General features: G+C 35.0%; 1 protein-coding gene across 2 annotated transcripts; it reads left to right on the forward strand.

The window, feature by feature from the left end:
* The first annotated feature begins 240 nt into the window (after positions 1-240).
* Positions 241-12,296, forward strand: LOC149812129 (uncharacterized). Of its 2 annotated transcripts, none has more exons than XM_089993293.1 (5): positions 241-544; positions 1,937-2,102; positions 6,304-6,355; positions 6,438-6,504; positions 11,787-12,296. In XM_089993293.1, exons 2-5 carry the CDS (start codon positions 1,947-1,949, stop codon positions 11,875-11,877), a joined length of 366 nt encoding a protein of 121 aa, XP_089849419.1. In that variant the 5' UTR covers positions 241-544; positions 1,937-1,946; the 3' UTR covers positions 11,878-12,296. The 2 variants fall into 2 exon arrangements, with proteins under 2 accessions (XP_089849419.1, XP_089849420.1); XM_089993294.1 differs by lacking the exon at positions 241-544 and adding an exon at positions 548-568.
* Positions 12,297-12,753: the final 457 nt, after the last annotated feature.

The raw sequence follows: 12,753 nt of genomic DNA on the forward strand, positions 1-12,753 counted from the left end.
AGGAGATGGTGATCTTCTAGAAGAGCGAGTCGGTGTCGCTGTCATAGTCGTGGGTCATGCAGTCGATGTCGTGGATGCGGCCGTCGATGTGCCAATGCCTAGAAGGGAGAAGATGACAAAAAACCACCACCACCAATCCCTTTTCTTCTTCTTTCCTTCATTTTTCTAGCATATTCTCTTTTATTTTTCTTATGCAATACAAACAAGTAAAAAAAAAGTTATTTTGAAAAATTATCATATCAAAACTTCTCATATGCAAAATTTTCTTTTTCTATTCCAAACGTCTTCTTATAGGCAAAATTTTCTTTTTTCTCTATATCTTTTTTTTGCTTCCAATTACAAAATGAGGAAACCGTGACTGCGCTCGGGGGAAGTTGCCATTTTCGGGATCAACACGGCAAAATCACGGTTTTGTTGAAACTCGGCTTTTCTGAAAACCCGGTATTTCGCCACGATTTTACATCTCAAAGCAGCAGGGTTTTCGTGAAACCCATCATTCACCCTCTTACGCAGCCCCCCTCCGGCAATTCTCTCTCTCCGGCAGGTACTCCCTCTCTCTCTCCGGCAGGTACTCCCTCTCTCTCTCTCTATAGCCGGAAAAGGGGATCGCCGTTCGACCTCCTTTTTTCCTTGCCGGGAAATGTGGGTCGCCTGTATTCCCTCATTTTCCGGCCGTTGCTCTCTCTCTCTGAATTCTTCTTTTTTCCCTCTCTCTCTCTCAATTCTTCTTTTTTAGTTATTTTCTAGAATTAGCTGTTAAATCTTAGATTTGTTTTTCATGAATATATGATATTCGTGTTTCTTCAGTTGACTGTGTTGTTGTTGTTGCTATAAAAAGAAATGATAGAAGAATCTGTCTGTGTTACCGATTTCGATGTTGCTGTGTTCGCCACACAGATATTTGTAATGTTGAAAATAAGCTTAAGTGCTGCATGTGTATCAGTTCGAAATCTTAAAATGCTTCACCTGTCTGAAATCTTTCTTTTGTTCTTCAGCTTTATTTTACAGGTTAGGGATCTTTTTGTTGTGTAAAGCATGCTATAGATCAAGGAACCTCTGCAATAGATTGACCAATTAACATACATTGACTTGCATTTACAGTAATACTAGATATGGTGCACAATTATGAAGCAGATACATACGATGTGTGCATGTGTGCTTGTGGATTTTGCTCCTTTTAGGTACAAATCCATGGTCATTTTAAGAAGCATTAACATGAACAGTAGGGCAGATGTACATGGTGAGATCGTTCCATAAAAAACCTAGCATTATTATGATGGAAATTGGGGAGAGCCAGGTCAGAGTGTAAACACACTAGGATGTAACGCCTGGCCTTTGGCCCAATCTAGTGTTCGCTTAAACTCAAATATTTAGTGGTGTCTTCTGTTCGCCTCTCAATTCACCTTCGGTTGCCACCACTTATATATGTGGTGCAAATAGGCCTTAAAACTTTTAGTGGCAATCACATCTGCCATTTATAATCCTTTAATGATTGCCTGTACATATGTACCTTTAGTGGTGGTTACCCGATTTGTTGCTGGTGAAATTAGTGACAGTATTTTACTAGCAATGGTAGTGGCAGATGCACAGTCACTAATAAAGGATTGTTGGTTTTGCGCATGCTGTATTTTGTGGCATTCCAAACATGTCACTGGCCCATATCCAAAAGGATGTTAGTTGTTATGCCTCAATAGCATGGCTAAATGATGACTTATATTTTCCAGTGTTTGAATCTTGAATATTTTACAGAATTTTGTTTTAGTTTTTGGTTTTTTGTCATTGTTTCTTATTATACAGATGGTATGCTGAATTTTTGTATCCTATGTTGCAGAAGTAGGGGAGAAACTAATTCTTCACTTTTGAAGTTCTTGGTTCTATCATAAGTTTCTGTCTCCTCTAGACTCCTAACACTTTTTCTTCGTATGGTTATTTACAGTTTGGTGAGAATGGCAAGTTCAACAAACTCAATGCTATCTTCCTTCTTCCTCTTTGCTGTGACGCTATCATTACAGGAAATGTATAGAGGAAAACTGGCATCTTCAGAGTTGTTTACAATACTTGGAGGCTTTACAAGCTCTCTCCTATTTCTTATCTTGCTAACAGTGAGCTATCTAAAGCTTTCTTGATTGCCTTTTCATTATTTATTTTTAATTTAAATGAAGTTTCTATTTCCTCTCTCTCTCTCTCTCTCTTTGTGGTGTGCGTGCCCTACTAATTTCATATATGGGTTCCATCAGAGAAACTTGCACTCTGTACCATGTATTGTGGGCTTTATTTTACCATGCAATTCATTCCAAATAGATAGTTATTGGTTAGAGTAAGAAGATGTTGTATCTAAATTTGTTAAGGAACTTACATATTTTTACTTGTTAAAGAACTTGCTTAAGTGACATTCTTTTTTATTTTTGGTGTTGTTTACTGTTGCCCATGTTTTTATTGATAGGTGGGTGAACTTAGCAAAGCACTAACTAGTTCATTTTTTTTAATTATCAACATGTGTTTGTCTATTATAGCGAGAAAATCATACTGGAAGGCATATTGGAAGGGTCTACTGTATCATAAGTTGCACCAATAAGAAAACATTAAAATAAGAGAGTTAAGAAAACAAAAACATTTGAAGTCAACAAGCATATTTTTAAGCACTAACATGATAGCATTAGGCAAATCTATGTGCAAAACATTAATTCAAGGAATATGATAATGATATGCAACAACTAAATAACAGCTAATGGAGTAATAGTATAATTTGGGAGATCTACAGTGAGTCATAGACTCTTAAACTCTTAACCTATGTCACAATGATATGGTATGTATGCGTAAGTGACTCGTGTACACGACACGGGTTAAAAAAAAAATTCAAAAATAAGATACTACAACACGTATGTATATATAGATATATATGAAATATTTTGTATTGTTTCTTTAAAAGTTTTTTATTTTATTTAATACTTATGAAAGCGTGTTGATATTAATAATATAATTAATATAAAATATTTTATATCACCCACCTAAAGGACATTTTTGTAATATTTATTGAGATGACTCTCTCTCTCTCATAAATCTCTCATAAACCATAATGTAATCACGTGATTGATAAAAAAATAAGGAAAATTCCATTTAGGGGCCAATCTTTTGCCCCTAATTCCAAATATAGGCCTCATGTTTCTGAAATTCCAAATATGGGCCAAACTTTTCCTGGAAATTGTCAAACAAGGGCCTGCATTTAATATTGTCATTTAACTCAGGTTATATCACGAGCCAAATTACCATAGTGACCTTCATTATTAAGAGTTCAAACTGATTACTTTTTCTCTTTTTAAGAGGATGAACGAGTACTTTTCAATTTTCGAGGGACAATACAAGAAATCAAAAAAGGAATCATGTTTTTCAAGATGACATGCCATCTCTCTCTCTCTCTCTGGACAAGTAGAGGACCTTTTCTTTTCAAAAGTTTATTTTTTATCTTCAATGTTTGAGACACAGAGTCGGACACGTTTTGTAGCATGTCATCAACATGTCGCGCACTAAAACGTGGCAGACTTCGTGTCCAAGTGTCTCATCCATGACACGGGCCCATTTGGACGTGTCACTGTGACATAGCTCTTAACGAACAAATATAGTGCATTAAGAAGCAACCTATTATTCAAAAAACATAAAAAGGAAAAAAATGTTTCCTTCATTGACAACTTTTAATATCTAAATTATTTGTTGCCTTCGATCTATTTGAAATATCAGTATACTTCAAAAGCATTAACCTATGTAACATGGACAATTCTAACATGCAACATACCCGTGTCGCAAGTGAACCATATTGAGGTCCATTTTTTGTCAAAAACGGATTCAGTTAATATACACAAATACATAAATGCACAAACACACACACACCCTCTGCACCTGCACCCGTATCAGCATCCGCACCTGCACCTATGTGACATAGGCATTAGTCCATTAGGACATGAGACCAAAAAAAAAAATTACCTAGTAAGTAGTAATATTGTCTATTCTTCATCCACCCGTCTACCATCAGCTGGTAATCTTCCTAGTCTTCTTGTGCTCAGTGTACTATTGCATTTAAATTCTTTCCCTCAATGCATGTTATGTAATTACATTATATGCATTGAAAAGTATTTGTTTCATTAAATGACATGAAAGTCTCATAATGTGCAACTTCAAAGTCTGCTCAATCAGTTGTTTTGAAGCCATAGCAAAACATATATTAGATTACTTGCAATTTTTTTTTGACAACTCCTCATCCAGGGTTTATAAACACTCTTTTTGAGGCAGCTCCTTCCCTTCTCCTTACTGGTGGTACACATATGCCTCACCATATTAAGCTATGCCTTTGCTTTTTTGCTGTTGAATTTTTACGTCTTTTTCATGAGGGTCATTAACACTATCTCCAGCACTCCCTTCTACCTCAACATCCTTAGTCACCTCCTCCTATAATGTAGACATATTTTGGTCTTCATTTTTTTACAATTTATTTTTCTTTTCATTTTTTCCTGGTTTTCCTGAAATAAGTTGTTCAATTTGTCATTTTATTGCTTCTATCAGTTATGAATGTGCATGAGGCAACATTTGGCCTTTTATTGGCCAAATGATGCTTCATTCAAGACATTCCTCAATAGAACTCCCTTTGACAATACTCACAATGGTTAACCAAGTTGGATCTTTTAATGCCATTCTTTGAAGAAAATAAGATGTTTATAGCAAAACCCTTTTAAAGAATGTAGATAAACCTCTTCAGGTTTTTGACCTTTTCTACCTCTATAAATGAAATGTAGATTGAACATCGTTTTGCATGAATATAACCTTCCTTAGGTTGAATCAAGTAAAAATTTGGAGATTTTGCACAAAAATCTATCACCCATGTATATAATTATGGCGAACCCTTTAAGTTTTTGCTTCAGACTCTCTAGGTTGTTTTATGGAAAATCATGAAAATCTTAAGATTTGAGGAAGAAATCAAGCTAGATCGATGGAGGAAATGTTAAAAGAAGGTTTGGGTGTAAAAATGGTTCAAAAGTTATTCCTTTTACGCTAAAAAGTGGGGGAAAATAATTGGATCATGAAATGGAAAGCAGTTGGTTTGTACCATATAGGGCGCATTACATGGCATAATGTGACACTCCCCTTGTATCATACAATGCACACTGATAACATGCATTAAATTTGTATTGCTATAATGCACAGTGTGCCATACCTTAGGCCAGTGTGATAGTATGATCAATTATATTATATTGTACAATACATCTTTTTTTAGGAATATTCATGAAATTATATGATTGCTATGAGGAATTATGACATAATGGTATGGGGAAGTGTTGGTAGACTGACATGAATATCATTGATTTAACGGGAACTAAAATGTTGAACTACTTGAGTCGTTGTTCTTTCCTTTCATTCTCCACATTTACTATCTTTGTGTTTATGTTGCTGTTTAATGTAATTTTTTCATACCACCATGGGCATATTTGCTGGGAAATTGACCATGGTGATAGTATTACTCAAACGTGTTTTATTGATTATTCTTATGTGCTATTTGCTTTATACATGCCCTGTCCATAAAGTGTGAATATCTGATGTTTCATTTTTGTCATGTTTAGCCATGTCTTTTATCATAGTCCTTTTCATGCTGGGACCAAAATGGTCCAGTGTTTTAGACATTTTTGCTTGAAGAGAGTGTATGGTTGTTTGTCCATTTAAGCCCATGCTACCTGGACAATGTAGGGGTATCAGCAACAGACAAATATGTATACACATAGACACACACATGAGGTGGCATGCAATGCTGGCATACATCTCTGTTGCTCTCTTTGCATTTGTGCTTATTAACTTGGTCAATTTTCCCTCTGATGTACAATAAAATAAAGGAAACTAAAAATATATAAGGGAAGCAACATTGCCAAAATTGTACAGAATGAAATAAAACTGCACTTCTCATATTGTGTAGTAGACATTGAGTAATAGCTAACCGTATGAGTAATAACAGGAAGAGAGCAGCCATAGTAGGAAATTCAAAACTTCCATGCTTTGTCTCAAGCTAATGTGAATATGTGGACTACATCTAGCTGTGGTTGATATGTATAACACTTTATGTCAGTCTTCTTTTTGCCTATTCGCTTGGAAATTATCTACTTCCACCACCATGTTCATGAGATACTGGTTCTTGCCTATATCTTTCTGAATTTAATGGAACATCTGAGAGATATACATTATACGATGTAATGTAGTGTCTCTAATTTTTTGTGAAGGTCATGCTGTAAACTCATGAGATTTTAAGTTGGTTTGTATGTCTTGTAGTTTATTGGAAACTTCCAGGAATCATGTGGCATTCGAACTGGCTGGGGTGCTGGTAGGTGCAGAATGGTTTTCTCTTCTCCTGTGTTATATCTATTTTTATGGTAGCATATCTAAGTTTTCTAATGATTTTGCAGTGATACTAGCAGAGTTTGTTGCACTTATTGCTGCTGGTACTGTTCATCGTGTTTGTATAACAACATGGTAATTCTGAGACATTCGTACTCCTTTTCCATTTTTAATCTTATGGTGCTTCTGTCTTTGTGTCGGACCATTCTCTGATGTATGAAATTTATAGTTATATTCTCACATATATTCATAAATGAATTCTTATAAAAGAAATTAATGATTGGCCTCTAGATGATGCTTGATGTCATTATGATTCTAGAGCAGCGCTATTAATCTTGCACTTGTTTGTTCACTAGGTCAATGCATAGTTGGCAAACTCATGACTCAGATTCGAATCGCCTAACTCATGACTCGGATTTAGATCTTCTAACCCTTGACTCGCGAGTCAGCGGGTTGACTCGGTAACTCAGACGAATTAGAACATGAATTTTTTAGTGTTAAGACATGGAAAAGTTCAAATTCCAAACTGTATAATCACTAAATTTAGCACATGACATTAATGACTAAGTTATATAATATTCAACTATACATAATCGTTGATATTATGATTTAAAAATAGATTATTCTTTATAAAAGTTATCCTTTTATAAGCATTATGCATTAAAACCACGAAATGCATGACAAAAGAGACATAAGTGGCATGCGGATCGGTGGTCCTGAATCGGTGACCCAGTTGGGGTCCGATCCGGATCGACTCGGGCGATTCCTGAGTCAACTCACCGTGTTTGCCAACTATGGGTCAATGAAGGATTTTGAAGCTGACCCTTTTTGTGTTTTGTTTTTTGACTTCTTGGATATAACATTGTCTTTTTCCTTGTTGGATATCTATTCCTTCACATATTATCACACTTAATGGAAGCTGTTTGCTTTTTTAGGATAGTTGTATTAGTGGCACAGTTTGTTGCAGTCATTGCCTATGGAATTTTTACTGTTTTTGATAGATGTGGAAACTGTTGAAACAAACTTTATTTTTTCCGTCCTATTTACTCTCAACCAATGCCCATACTTAGTACCTCATATTTCTTCAGAATTTAGGATTGTGTGATCTCAATAGAGCAGCCTGATTGTCATGGTCAACGCTAGAGGTTATCTTTCTAATCATGCAAATGATCATTTTAATAGTCTCAATTGATTCATTAGATTAATAATGGAAGACTGTAATGTACTCGTCTTGTTGAGGAGTTTTGTACATGTCTTCTTTGGCTTTTGTGTTTTCTTCTCTGGAATAATATTCACTGTTGCTTCCCTTGGTGAAATCAGTGTATACGTTACTGCTGTTAACTGTTGGTGACTGGTACTGTGGGTACTGATGTTGAATATGTTAATATATATATATATACATTAACAGAATAGTACCATCATAGTGTTCTGTATCACGACATAAATATTGTTGAATGAGTTTCAAATGAATAACTTTAAGCACTTGCTGTCTGGGTTGCTTTTGCAAATTTTAGTTTATGGGGTTGATATATTATGATCACTTTCCTTTTTCCAAGCTTCTAAAAGTTTATTATGATCCCATGTAACATTGCAGTAAATGTCTTCTGATATTGATGTTTGCTTTGGCTGTCTAAGCATTTCTTGTTGTTCTTGACTGGTTGCAAGAGCATTCGTGATTAGATAATTATTTTCGCCTTTTTGTCCTGGTGGTGGTTAGTGCATATCTCACACCTATATGTCTAAAGGTTTATGTACCCCATAAAATTTGGTGTAATAAATGATAATCTGCTCTATTTGGGAGGAGGCAGTTTATGAGCATTTGATAAGGGCTTGTGGTCAAAATCACTTGGCTTATTTTTAGGGGAAGGGTATCAAAGTAGGGGTTTTGGATATGAAGGAATTTTGCCTGTCTTTGTACAATGACAATGAGACTCCACAAAACTCTCTAGAGAGGATATGGTTACAAAATTCACATTTTGTATTCCCTTCTATTCTACAATGACCAAAACCCTCCTATGCCCTTCGAATGCATCTTTCAGAAGGAGCCTTATAGTAACTCTTTGATGGTCTTTTATTCAGAAATGTCTTCCAAGCAATTTTCTTTTCCAATGTGACTTGACATTACCGATATGGTAACCTTTTGATACAGAAAAGCAATATCAACACTGTATGTTTTTGCAACTTATATGTAATATATGATTGGTATGGCTTCTACTAGATCAATAAGGCTTGATTTCTCTGGAAAACTGTCACACCATTTGGGGGTGTGTCATGGGTGACACGAGTCGGACACACTATGACGTGCCAGCACAACCCTGAGTCCCTGACACATACAAACATTATTTTAATATTCTTAGTATTATTTTAATACTTTTTATTAATAATTCAATAAAAAAGCATTTTATATATTAAAATGTTGAAATATCTTTTATTGATTAAAAATTCATGAAATTTGTGTCGCCCTGTCCTATTTTTTTTTTTAAAAATTGGACGTGCATGTCAAACTCGAGTTGTGTATAACACTATAACTCACAAACGTATGGGTTTATCTAATGTTAACCTTTTATGCTAATGTAAACAGCATTCAATTGATTGAAATGGCCACAAGACCTTTAAAACCAATGGAATTTTTTAAAATACAGGTTACTTTTTGGAGAAAAAAAAAGTCTGATTTTAGATTCACATTACAGAAGTACTCTGTCCCTTTTTGAAAAGTGTGATTTTTCAATTCCACAAAACAAGAGTCACTTTATGCTGTGTATCTTCAAAATGCAATATCTTAATGATATTTTCTTTATTTCAGTCAGTTGGATATTGCTAATATGTATATATATGGGTTTATCTAACATCAAACTAGTTGTGTTTAACATTAGAATCATTCTATTGATTGAAATGTCCAAAGTTCAAACACCCCTAAAGTGATGGCAGTTTTGAAAATGCATGGTAACTTTTTTGGGTAACATGAGTCTTTTCGATTTGGAGGGAAAACAAAACTCAAACACTTTTTTTTAAATAAAAGGTCTACTTTACAAATTCGATTTTGAAAAGTAAAAGTTACTTTTTTTACCCCAAAAAGTGCTAATGTATTCACAAAAAATACCATTACTTTTAAGGGTATTTTGATCATTTCAATTAGTTGAATGCGACATGTTAAATACAACTAGTTATATACATAGTTTGTGCCTTTTGGACCGTCTGGTAGATCAGATGGCCTGCAACTGTCCACCCTCTCTCTCTCTCTAGAGAGAGAGAGGGAGAGAGTGGTTGGCAGCATCTCGATCATGTGCAAGTGCCAATGAGACCATGTTTGATTCTGCCCATTTGAGCAATTAGGCTAGAAGTTTCATCGGAGCCATATATTTGGCATGTGTGCATTGTAATCATTCATGCCTTGTGAAAATAGTGAGTAGGTTGTGTCTTAGGGGTATAATTGGTATTTTATATTTGTTATTCTCTTGTTTTGTACATAGTTATTTTTTTATTCTTTCTTGTTCTTATCTTTCTTGGGGTATTTCAGTCTTTGTAATGTTTCCTTTTAATGTAAGCCTATTAAAGAGGGTAGGCTCTCTTGTATATCTTTGAATTATCAATAAGACAATTGAGAGCTTTGGCTCTCCACTCTAGTGTGTGTGCTTGTGTTTTTTTCATATTACAGCCAATCGAAGATGCCTCGTGCCTTATAATGCTTCTATCGGCTTACGACATAAATATGGCACTTATCATTTAGGCATTCACCATTGTGGAAAATCCTATGAGGTTCTCTTTGGCCATCCAATGAGTTGCTACTTGCTACTGTTTCCTAATCCTATTTCCTTTTTGATATAGCGATGAAAGTTGGATGTTGATCTGGTAGCAATATCTTGGTAGGTCTGAAACACCACAAAGAAGAGATTTAGGTTTTGGTTCCTTCATTTTTTTGGGAAAGATTGAATCAAGTGAAGTGTCTAAAAGGTTTCGAATCTTTCTTTTTATTGCACGTTGCAACCAGAACCAGTTTTGAGGTGTTTTCGCTTGAGCCGTACAAGACAAAAATCTCATATACGGTTCTCATAGGGGTGTCCCTTTGGTTCACCTATCTCAATAAAGTATATGATTGGTTTGAGGAGCGTCTCGAGATTCAAGCGATTTCCGATGATATAACTATTAAATATGTTCTTCATGTCAATATATTAGGAACAATGTCCTGCTATCAGAATTCTGTAAGCTAAGGAAAATTTATCAATAAACTAAAAAAATAGAAAAAATCTTGGCATTCATAAAATTTAAGAATTGCAAAACATATATAAAATGGTAAATAAAATAAAAATGAGAAAATTTTAATGAAGTTAGTATCACAATAAATTTTTAATGTTTTGGAAAAAGTGATACTTTGAAAATATCACAAATTTATGGGTTTTTTACTGCTTTATGAACTTATTGCTTTGAAATTGTGGTACTTAAACATCGCCAGCATTTGTGATATAGATTAGGAGCATCATGAATGTTTTCTCTCTTTTTTTTTCTCAGATAAGCACACTAGGAATGTTATATTTGAGAAGAGTGCATCAAAATTATCTCGTGTACAGGAATCAGTAGTTTTCAAGAATATTATGTTATGTTGCATGGACCTAGTTTGTTCTTGGGAACAAGGAAGGTAGTTCTTTGTCATGAAGTGCCATTGTGTGTTTGATTTAATACATCCAGTCCGATCATAGTCTACTTCAAGAATACCAAATTGAAGGGCATTTCCATAAATGTGCAAGTGATGACCAGCACCATCTCTCTCTCTCTCTCTCTCTCTCTCTCTCTCTCTGATCTAAGAGGGCCCGATGGGAAATAGTGTGAAATAAAGCCTTTTGCCATCTCTATTATTATCTCAAATATTTCGACTTGATTGCTGGTGCATCTTTTCTTTTCAGTTTTTCCTTTTCCAACGTTTAATTTTTCATCTTAGCAAATATTTTTTATACAGTTTTGAGTATAACCTGCCCTATATCTATTGATATTGATACTCTGTTACATAATGTGGCACTATGGCACGGTAAAACTCACTATAGGCACAATTACATTTTTTGTAGTTTTTGCAAAAGTTTACTCCAAAAACTTGCACTTTATCTTCATGTCTGATGCAATGTTGAATTCACATCTGTAAGCAACTACACCATAGTGACTTTCACATTGATAGAGGTCTACTTCGTATACTGTTCTTCAGATGTGAGAGACCATTGACTTTTTAACAGAGTTTTAACCAATTTATTTGCTATGTTATAAGTAGGTCTAGTTTTGCTTTCTGCCAATCTTTTTTAAAAAGAATCAGTTGATGGATTGAAAATGATGGCTTATGATCTCTTCCTGATTTTGTTTGGACAGTTACAGGTTTCTAATAATGGTATATGTTCTATGTTACCAGTTCTGATTCTGTGAAAGTTTCAATGCAGCTTCCTGTTTTCACTGGCATTTCTTTATGAGATTAATAAGCTTTCTGGCATGGTTCATGGCAAAGCTGAGTTGAAAGCAAAGCGATATTGAATTGATACAACGATTGAAAAGCGAGTTCATGTGCTGCCCTTGTTGAAAAATGTCAGGTGGTATTGAAGTTTCAAGGAGTGTAAGAAATGCTTGTATTCTTCTTGAAGAGAAACTCTACTATAATTTTGAACGTGAAGCATCTTCTTCCCTAATGCAGTTTGCATGTTTTGCTACATTCTGCTACCGAGTCCATTTCTTTTGTTACTTCTGATGTGAGACTGAGAAAGTAACATGAGGAATAGTTAGGGTTGTTAAAGTCTTTCCTATAATATTTAGGCTATGATTTTGTCTAGATTCCTGTGTGTGGATGCGACGAGAGAGAGAGAAAGAGAGAAGATAGGACCAAAATAGAATGGTTAATTCTTATAAAAAATGATGGCGGTTAAGAAATGTTATCTTGTTGCTTTATTTACTGATAATAATATTTTCCATTTCTTTCTCAAAAAAATGTGAGAAAAGCAATACAAAAATGTGATGATCTACATGGTTTCCCTTTTTTGTTTGAAAATTATGAATATCTTCAAAACTAGGAATCAAGAACACCTTTTGGCCTCTGTTTGGGAGCCTTGCGTTGGGGGAGAAAAACCATTTCTAGTGTTACCAAAATGTGGTCTTATGATGGAGTTGGTGAAAAATCCTCTTGTGAATGTGTTGAAATACAGTGTTGGGGCTGCCAACTCCATTCTCCGTGCAGCGATTTGGCAACACCACTGCCCCCAAACAGTCGAGAGCATAAGAGCACTGAGGGAAACTGCAAGACGCCTCCAATTCAAGGCCCCCAAACAGAGACTTGCGCACACCTCTTTCTGTAAAACCCAATTGAAAAAGGTGTCTTATGTCTGGGCTGGGAGTATGACTGGTATATGAGCTGAACAA

This window comes from Nuphar pumila, chromosome 17, assembly GCF_984573655.1.
Source record: "Nuphar pumila chromosome 17, dmNupPumi1.hap1.1, whole genome shotgun sequence".
NCBI classification, from domain to species: Eukaryota; Viridiplantae; Streptophyta; class Magnoliopsida; order Nymphaeales; family Nymphaeaceae; genus Nuphar; species Nuphar pumila.